Source organism: Rousettus aegyptiacus, unplaced genomic scaffold (genome assembly GCF_014176215.1).
Source record: "Rousettus aegyptiacus isolate mRouAeg1 unplaced genomic scaffold, mRouAeg1.p scaffold_m13_p_2, whole genome shotgun sequence".
Taxonomy (NCBI): Eukaryota; Metazoa; Chordata; class Mammalia; order Chiroptera; family Pteropodidae; genus Rousettus; species Rousettus aegyptiacus.
In genome coordinates, this window is record NW_023416295.1 from 20489712 (window position 1) to 20500096 (window position 10385).

The following is a 10385-nucleotide window of genomic DNA, read 5'->3' on the forward strand; positions in this document are numbered from 1 at the left end:
CCGTAAGAGCCAGCAGTTCTTAGCTTTTCAGACCCCAGCTGCTAGTCTTAGGGCATATCTTCCATGAGGTGCTAGGGAGGCTCCAGGTAGTCTCAGCTAGGTTCATGTATTTTTTCTTTCATTCTTCAAGCATCTTTTTTGACAGTCTCATTGTAAACTGAAGAAAGGAAATTGAGTTGAGGGTTAATCTTTGAACCCTGACTACTTTTTGTGCTGTGACCTGGCCCAATTAATATTTAATGTATCATAAATTATAGTAATTATAATTATAATATATTAAAATTTTAAATATGCAATAATTTAATATATAATATTTATACATATATATTTGTGTGTATGTTTTTTAAATGTAACATTTTAAAGTATATACAACTATCCGATCCTTTTCAAATTATATTAGTCATGTATTTTTTTTTTTCAGGCTAATTCACCTTAATAAGATTGATCCCCATGCTCCAAATGAAATGCTCTATGGACAAATGGGCTACATCTTTGCTCTTCTCTTTGTGAATAAGAATTTTGGAATGGAAAAAATTCCTCAAAGCTATATTCAGCAGGTACCATGTTTTTGTGCTTTTTGGAGTCTTTTTAGGATCCCACTTACTGTCTGCCTAGACCATTGGTTTTATTTCTCCAGTTAGCACATCCCAGGTAGCCCAAAGGCGTATCTTGACCTCTGAAGGTCAAGCATGATCAGAGAACCAACAGCTACACGCTGAAGGCTGCTGGAAACACAGTAGAGAGTGGCTCAATAAGTAGTCCAGCCTGCTCTGTTGGAGAGTTTAGAGGCCATTTCAGAAGAAAATGAGGGTCAAATTTTACCTTTCAGGTGCAGGTGTCCCTTTTGGTGCCTGAAGGAGTTTATGCTTTCCTTTGACAAGTAAGTTCTTGTAAGAGCTAGTGAAAAGAGTTCAAGATCCTCCATACCCTCCCCTTTTTAGAAAAAAAAAATATAGTCGCACCTGCTTCTCTGAGTGCAGAATTAAACTGTGCCTTTCCACAGCCTAAAAGAGTGTCTAATTTGCCATGTTCCCTAATATATCTCAGCAAAAAGTTTCTTAACCTTCACCAGGAGGGTTTTTTCTCTAATTCTCTCATTATTTTGGTTGGTTTTCACCCTGTAGATTTGTGAAACAGTCTTAACATCTGGAGAAAAACTAGCTAAAAAGAGAAACTTCACAGCAAAAACTCCACTGATGTATGAATGGTACCAAGAATATTATGTGGGGGCCGCTCATGGCCTGGCAGGAATTTATTACTTCCTGATGCAGGTAAGAGGTGACAGTGAGACTTTAAAATGTGCTTTCTGATTGTACTGTCTAGGGTCAGAAGATAGGTTCTCTTTTTTTATTCTGTCATCTACTGCATCAAGTATTTTCCAGTGTGTAAATATAAAAGGCACTGTGCTTTGAGATGACATTTGATTTGTAGGTGACCATGTGTGCCCACTTAGGTCCACTTGTTCAGACTAGTGTTTTGACCAATACTTCTATATGAAGTGCCTTCTGTTCTCTTTCAGCAAATGCTTCGAATTAAGAATGTTATAAGCATAATCCATTGAAACATTCCAGGAGTAAGAACAAAATCAATAGAAAACAAATGAACATATGTTGCCTAAGGCTCACTTAAAGAGCAAAGCTGAGGAGCCTTTTCAGTGGATTTTGTATAACCTACCCCAAAAATGCTGAATAGGCTATGCTCAACAGTTCTTAAGATCTAATACTATCGAGGGACATCAGCGAAAGTCGAATAGACTAAGGACAAATAGAATTTACTGCAGCCAGCATAATCTGGGAGGGAGGTCAGAAGAGGACTTCTCAAGGGAGCATCATTTCTGGGTCTTACTTAGTTCTCTTTAAGGAGAAATTGGCACTTGTAAATAAGAATTGATGGCAAAAGAAAATTGATTTTTAATGGTAGCAAAGGTGCCCCCGTCACCTTCCCAAAGTACAGTGTGACATAAAGAAAAGTGTTTCATTAATATGTTCAACATGAGTGCTTGGACATACATACTTCTAGCTGGTTGAGTAGCTGGCTATAATAATGCAAAATCGATGTTAGACCTGCCCTCTCTCCATAACTAAACAATGACAGCGATGCTGAAAAACTCAAGGTTATTATTGGTTTTGAATGCAGAGTCACACTTCGAGAGTCAGTAGCAGTAAGAGACCCACTGTTGTATTTATTCAACACTTCTCAGTTAAGAGTTCTATAATTAGGAATTTTGACAATTTAGACTTAAATTATTTTATCTTTCTGGCATATCACCTTATTGGCTCTCTATTAGCAGAAATAAATATAGAGTCTTAAAAGTTTTCAGGAAAGGAGAGTTCGCGTCTTCTGAAGTTTCAAGGTGAGTTAGAGTCACACGTGTCAGTGACTAGACAAGCACGTGACTTTTCATTGAAGCAGATCGTCAGGGGCATCTTACTGTCTGTCTCCTTTCGTTCTTTAGGAGGAAATCCGGAAACCCTAGTACTGAGGTTTTTATTGGCAGATTATTGTCTGTTTAAAATGATTTCATTTTTAATCTGATAAGTCCATTCTAGGAAGTACCTATATATCTGCATAAAGCAAAACATTTTTTGGTTATTTGGATAATTTCTACATATTTGAGGAGAATCCACTCATTCTACACTAACAATTTAAAATGAGCTCATACAATATTCCTTGGGTAAGATGAAGTCTGTATGCCCGAAAGCAGCGGTCTCCAACCTTTTTGGCACCAGGTATCAGTGCTCCTATGAGAACCTAATGCCTGATGATCTGAGGTGGAGCTGAGGCATTGATGCCAGCCCTGGGGAACGGCCACAAATATGGATGGTTTCGTTGGCTCTCCTGCCGCTCACCTCCTGCAGTGCGGCCCTGCTCCTAACAGGCCATGGACTGGTACTGGTCCATGGCCCAGGGGTTGGGGACCCCTGCTAAAGAACATAGTGCATGTTCAGTATCTGTGAAAGCTTATCATCAGTATCACCTAGTTCCCTGCCACCACAGCCTTCTACCTGTGCTCCACGGCACTGCCTCCCATCGCCCCCACAAGCCTACCCTCAGCCAGGCAGAGACAACACTTTGAATTTGTTATTTAAAGAAGTAAGGAGTCCTTCGAATTAAGAACAGGACTAAAAGGAAAAACTAAAAATTATCTCAAAAATGGAGGCTCATGCCATATGTCAATGTGTTCTATTAATCTGTGCATTTTTGTATCAAAATCATCCTGCAAAAGAATCAGTCTCAAATCCTCTTCAGAAAGGCTTGATCTAGAGTCATGCCACAGTTTGGGGTCTAGATTCCATGTCTCCTAACTTGTCAGCATCCTCTTCTATCGGAAACATCACCTGCCACTTCAGAATAATGAAAGTTTGTTTGGTTTGTCTAGCACTTCTCTTTGTGGCCTTTAAAGTGTGCTTAAGGTATTATAACCTTAGAAAGCTTCTCTTCCTCTCACATTCTCAAGCACTGGCTTAGGAAAATTATTTATAAGTATGTAAATAGCATATGTTGAAAAATAATACATACGTATGGCCCTAAGAGTTAGCTCATTGCCTAATTTTAGTCTGTTCTAGTAAGTGAAAAAAAAAGTGTATGGAATACTCTTTTTGGTCATGTTTTCTTTCTGGTTTAAAACTCATTGCTGAGGCTTAGGAAGATCTGTTTACTTCAACAGAACTAATAATTTCTCCTTTTTAGCCCAGCCTTCAAGTGAGCCATGCAAAGTTACATAATCTGGTCAAGCCCAGTGTAGACTATGTCTGCCAGCTGAAGTTCCCTTCTGGCAATTACCCTCCTTGTGTGGGTGACACTCGAGATCTGCTAGTCCACTGGTGCCATGGTTCCCCTGGGGTAATCTACATGCTCATCCAGGCCTATAAGGTACTGTGAATTTTCTTGTTTTAGAAATAAATTGGAAAACATAACATAAAATTCTATAATTTAAAATTAGTTTCATGCATAATCCTTAAAGAAGCAATAGAGAAATCACTTGTTGGACCTAAGATCAGTCATAGTGTCCATCTGTATCAGAGTAGACATTATTTCATTGACAAGTAGAGTAGCCAAGATTATAGCATCAGTGGTGGAGCCATGATGCATATCCCAGGAGCTCAATTAAAAATAGAGTATAAAGTGGTACAGCTGCCATAGAGAACAGTTTGGTAGTTCCTTAAAAAATTAAACATAGGATTAACACATGATCCAGCAATTCCACTCCTAGGTATTTACCCAACATAATTAACATCAAGCATTCAGATACTTGTTCACCAGTGTTCCACAGCAGCATTATTCACAGCAGCCTAAACGTGTAAACAATCTAAGTGTCCATCAGCAGATGAATGGATAGACAAACTGTAGTATGTACATACATTGGAATCGTCATACTAAAGAATGAACTTCCGATCCCTCCTACAACACGTGTGAATCTTAAAAACTTTCTACATGCAATAAGTGAAGTCAGATACAAAAGGACAAATAATGTATGCTTCCACTTACATGATGTGATGGTTTATATGAAGTATTTAGAATGGGTAAATTCATACAGAAAGAAAGTAGGATAGAAGTTACCAGATGCTAGTGCTGGCATGGGGGGGGGGGTCAGGGGAGGAGAGGGAAGTGGGTGCGTATTTAATACTTAATGGGTACAGAGTTTCATTTTGGGAGAATCAAAAGTTTTGGAAATAGATAGCGGTGATGGTCATATAACATTGTGAATGCAATTAACATCACTGAATTTATACTTTAAATGATTGAAATGGTAACTTTTATATTATGTATATTTTACTATAATAAAAAAATGTCAGGATCACTTCTAAAAAGCCTGCCATAGTAGAACCATAATGAAAGAAGAAAAGGCTTTTACTTGAGGGGAAAAAAAAATAGAAGTTAACCAAGATATATGTCTATTGATGCCAAATCTACAAATTAATAATCTATAGACTGTAAATAGACACTGGAATCTCATAGTCTAAATAAACTTTTAGGATATCAGATTTTACTTTGAGAAAGTTCTATATAATGGAAAAACTTTGAAACTGCTTTATTTACTTTTAAGAACACTTAGTTTGCGATGAAATATTTAAAATGTCTACTCAGAATATTTAAGTCTTTGATCAAGATATAGGAGGTCACAAAAGACTATAAAGGTGTATCTATTTTTCTGACAAAATATAGTGTTTTATAACCAAATCAGTCTTTATGAACAATTTAGAAGTACTTTCTTCTCCAGTATGTAAAGAAATTTTCTTATAATAAAGGACATTGTTATCAAAAAGGATAACATATGTTCTTTGGAAAATGCCTAATGATAACAGCAAGTTGCAGGTAAAATAACAGCCATTTTCCCAATAACATCCACATACACAAACACATACACATGAAATTTAGACCCTGCAGACAAGGTCATAATCAGTTACTTAAAAAAGAAAACAAAGCTAGTGAAGTTTTGTAATTTGTTCTCACCCATATATATAATGCATATCTCTGTCTCTAAATCTCATATCCTTTCTTGCCAGGCCACTTCCCTCTCTCCTCCCTTCAGGAAGGAATGTCAATAGAATTTTCTTTTCTATCCTTTGTAATAAAACTATACCCCTTGACTCTACAGGTGTTCAGGGAGGAACAGTATCTCCGTGACGCCTACCAGTGCGCTGATGTGATCTGGCAGTATGGGCTGCTGAAGAAGGGGTACGGGCTGTGCCACGGTGCTGCAGGGAATGCCTACGCCTTCCTGACACTGTACAACCTCACACAAGACGTGAAGTACCTGTACAGGGCCTGTAAGGTAGGAGTCAGAACCGCCCTCTCCCAGAAAGGTCTCTAGGTCAGCCGATTTCAACTCATTCATTTCTAAACCACAGGTCTGTAGAACACAAACAGTTATTTTAACAAAAGCCTTCAAAAGCCATTCCATTGAATTATTTTCCTTTAAAAGTACATAATTCTACTCAACAGCATTTAATTTAGAGGAAAAGAAAGATCTAGGGTGGTTTTATTCCTTCCTGCCTTCTACGCTAACCTTGGACATGCGTGTCTTGGAGAGCTCATTGAATTCCCCCCATGTTTCACACTCTAGGCCATCCGTTTCTCTGCATTAATGCCTGTTTTCTGCCTTGAAGATAGTTTTGACTTTTTCAGAATAATTCTTAGGGACAGTGTCTATCAGTTTTTAGGAGTCTTTGGAGGAAATCACTCCAGTAATTTAACTTGGTCTCATTTTCAGTTTGCCGAATGGTGCTTAGATTACGGAGAACACGGATGCAGAACACCTGACACTCCTTTCTCCCTCTTCGAAGGTATTTTTCACACGTTACTTATATGCCTTATGATATCAGCATCAACTTCCCTGCTTGGTAATTAATGTATTTGAATTGTAGCTTTATCAACAAATTAATTTTATAGTCATTTCTTAAACTGCTTCTTTATTTCCTAATACAATAACTCAATGGTAAAAATAGGTTAGCACATGTACCTAGTACTAACGGTCATAATGGTGACTACCACTCATGGAGTTAGGCACATGCTCGGCGTTTTGCAGACGCCATCGTAAATCATCTCAGCAACAACATACACACATTATCCTAATGTCACAGGTGAGGAGATTGAGGCTCGGACAGGTAAGTGTCCCACGGTGCTCACGTATGGTAAACGGCAGGCTGTGCCTTGAACTCGTCTGACTCCACACTCCCTCCTGTCTTCCACCTGGATGAAGAGGCTGAACACCTCACTAGTGATCTCTAATATTGAACTGTAAGAAATATAAATATAGACAGATGTCTATTTTATTTAAATCATTACTATTGTACTGTTGTTGATACTACAATATGAAGACACTCCATTTATAAAATGGTGCAGTCACTTTTGCCTCTTTCTCTTCCTGCAGGAATGGCTGGAACCATATATTTCCTGGCTGACCTCCTAGTGCCTTCGAAAGCCAGGTTCCCTGCATTTGAACTATAGAAGGCAAGCCTGCCCCCTGCAACTCACTGCATGACCCTTTCCGTATATCAAACCTGAGCTGAGTGCTGTCATTGCTTTTCAAGGAAACAGAGTCAGACTGTGTACTTGATTTAGTTGTTTTGTTTTTTGTTTTTTCAGAATTTGTCTTCAGTTCAGTTCCTTTTCTTTATCGTTTACTTTTATTTTAAAATACCCAGGACATCTTTTAACTTCAATTTCTTCCTAAAGGGAGTTCAATATGTACAGTATTTTGAGGGCATATGTATATATATTTCAGAAGTTGGAGGAAATCTTACTCTTATTTAAGCTTATGAATATAACTATCTGTTACTGTTCTAAAAATGTTTAAAAGAAACTAAATGTAGATAAACAATGTTAAATATATGATTATTATTGAACATTCCCCTCTACCTCTGCTCTTTAGTATTTTTTTCTCCAACAGGACAGTTTTATGACTTTGCTTTTCTTTAAGTGGTTGATTATGAAAGGGGACAAAAAGTAACTATATGATCCCAGGACAAAAATTGCTGGAGTTGTAAACTGTGCTAGGGACCTAAATATCATTTTTCAAATTCACAGTGTTTGTTTAAACTAGAGATAAACGTACTTCAGACTTGCTTCTTTTGGTTGATAAAGCATCTAGGCTCTAGCCAACATTTTTATCAAATTTTTAAAATGCAGTGGTCATTGTGAAAATTCTGATTTAGAGATTAATTCAAGATAAGCTAACAATAATAGTTTATTGTTTTCTCTAAAATAAGCTGGTTTATTTTGGAATTATCTATTTAAATTTGTTCTCTTGAATTAGTATAAGATCAGCAAACCAGTGTTGTGTGTGTGTGAATATGTCATGACCTAGGATTAGCGCCCACCTTGTCTGACTGACCTTCTGCACTTTGACTTGTGTTTTAGTTATTTTGCAGTGACTATGCTTTAGTGCTAGCTGTTTGATAGAAGCCATATTTTCCTTCCTGTCAATCTATCCAGACATCACTGGTCTTTTCATGAATAGTCCAGCACTCTACTTCTCTTTAAAAGGCAGCACGGATGCAGTATATATCTATATCTATCTATCTATCTATCTATCTATCTATCTATCTAGAGAGAGAGAGATAGATATCTATAAATATAGATATATAGCCATTAACTCGAACAAAAACACTAAGCTTTTGATAGAAATCTAGTGATCATGTTTACAACAAATGGATCCTGCCTCTTTGCATGTGTTAGGCTTAACGTTCATCAATTTCTGAGCCCTCAGAATCGGATATTTACATAGTAGATGTAGAATGCCTGATGCTTTAAATTCTCTACAAATGTTTCGACTCAACAACTCAAACTCTTCCCGCTTCCATTGCCTCCTTTCCCAGGCTTGTTTTGTCTTTTGTATATGTTTTGACTGATTTTATAACATTTCGCAGCTTTAAAAAAACAGGGTCAAAGAATTTTAAATGTGCCTATTTCATGGCTCCCTCAGTCACAAAAATGTGCTATTTTTATTGGGATTTGAATCAAATGCCCACTGAGCATATGTAGGTTCCTGAGGGTAGCAGTCCCTTAGTATTTTCCACTTAGCATCAAAATGGCTGATATTACTGGAAATTGTCAGACCCTTTAAAGGCTACTGACAATAGGATCTAAAAGAACAGTCCACTGCTCAAATCCTAGGATTAGCTTGTTCCTCTGTGACTTGTACTGGTCAGAGACAAACTCTTGCCTCTCAGATTTCTGAAGTGCTGCTGATAAACTGTGTGTAAGTGCTGCCTTTCTCATAAGCGTTTCAGATCAGTGGTGTCAGCATTCACAGTAAAGCTGATTGCCTTTGGCTGCGTGTCCAACTTGAAAGAATAAAACCCATTTGGTTTGACATTTGCTGCGTGTCCAACTTGAAAGAATAAAACCCATTTGGTTTAACCAAATGTCTTACTATACTGTGCCTATACTTTTAGCTACTATAGTTACTAAGGGGAAAAGAACAAAACACATTTTCTGTTAGCCAGAAGAGACTTGATCACAGTGCTTCTCCAAACATCTTGATTAATTTAACCTCAGGAAGACTACAAGGCAGGGGGAAGAACATTTTGAATAAAATTCTTATTAATATTTGGATTACTATTTGGTTACTGCTATCTATTAACAAATCCATCAATACAAACACAATGCAGGTTCCATTTTTCTTTGGCTTTTTAGGACTTATTAAACTTGCAGGATTTTATATTCGTAGCGTTGTTTGTGTTTTTTATGCTTAACAGCTAAAAAAGTCTGATAGGATTTTAAATTTAATCAATGGCTATAAGCTAAGGCCAGTACCCTAATGCCATGGTAGAAACTGAAAGAAACTTTTACAGTAGCTTTCTTAGTTTTAAAAGGAAGAGGCATCTTAAACGATATTATATTTCTGTTTTATCATTTTCCCTCATATTTTTCTTTTTGGTTAAATAAATAAGTTCCAAAGTTTCCTTCCAGAAAACTCAGTTTCTTTTATATCCGTGCAAAGACTAGGCGGTAAAACCTTAAAAGCTTGTTGTAGCGTTCATTTGTCCTGTCACGTGTTTCTGTTCCTGTAGTGATGAAAAATTACAGTGTTAACTTTTCATCGTGGAACCAATGTTAACATTATCATAACTATTTTGATTGATCCCATTGAGATTTGGTTTCATCTGATGTGTCATTCTTTCATCCTTAAAGTCATGTGTCTCCTTTTTCATCTTTGATGTCAATTCCAATTATTTGGCATCAGAGTCCTCACAGTGGGTAGAGCGTTAGGTGAAAGTGGATCCAAGGCCATTTCTTCTCCTTGGTACCACTTCCCTATGTAATTGAATTGAGAGAGATCCTCTGTTCCTATGTCCTCAGGTTAATTTGTGTCTTGTCTTATGACTCCTGCCTTCTACTAGCTAATTTTGAAATATAAAATGTGAAGAGTAAACATTTATTTATTTGCTCCTTTGGATACTAATACTTGTCTGTAGTCCTTTATTCTGTATTCTGATTCCACTTCTGCTTCCTTTTAATAGATCAGAGCACCTCTTTACTGGATTACTAAACTGTAAAACTGTTTCTCTCCTATAGGAATAAAACACAGTATTTGGGATATTCAAGGAACACACCCCAATTTTGCATTGCCATTTGTTGGGAAAGGCTGGAATTGTATGTACTTCTTTATTCTATAAAGGATGGACTTACTGATTCTCAATAAAATTTTATTAGGACTACATATTGTCATGTGCTTTTTGTTTGCTTTGGTTTAAACCTAAGGAATATTGTCCTTCAATGGTAAATGATGGCTTTTTCTCTATACACTCATTCCCTAGGGTTTATTCCTGACTTTCTTCACTGTTGGGTCAAACAGGATTTTTAGTACCTTCTGAAAATAGAGAAGTATTAGAGGAAAATATTTTTAACTCTGACCATTATAGAATTGGGAGGAATCT

At 37.0% G+C, this 10385-nt stretch overlaps 1 protein-coding gene across 5 annotated transcripts in view; it reads left to right on the forward strand.

The window, feature by feature from the left end:
• LANCL1 (LanC like 1) overlaps nucleotides 1-10168 on the forward strand; it is a 37469-nt gene extending 27301 nt beyond the window's left edge. For 4 of the 5 annotated variants that reach the window (XM_016158612.2, XM_016158610.2, XM_016158611.2 and 1 more), the window contains exons 5-10: nucleotides 422-557; nucleotides 1125-1271; nucleotides 3691-3873; nucleotides 5600-5776; nucleotides 6215-6287; nucleotides 6875-7349. In XM_016158612.2, coding sequence (XP_016014098.1) covers nucleotides 422-557; nucleotides 1125-1271; nucleotides 3691-3873; nucleotides 5600-5776; nucleotides 6215-6287; nucleotides 6875-6951 — 793 coding nt within the window. In that variant the 3' untranslated portion in view covers nucleotides 6952-7349. Of the gene's footprint in view, nucleotides 1-421; nucleotides 558-1124; nucleotides 1272-3690; nucleotides 3874-5599; nucleotides 5777-6214; nucleotides 6288-6874; nucleotides 7350-10023 lie in introns of those variants that run through there. The other variant, XM_036236888.1, reaches the window with a different exon arrangement.
• The last annotated feature ends 217 nt before the right edge of the window (nucleotides 10169-10385 follow it).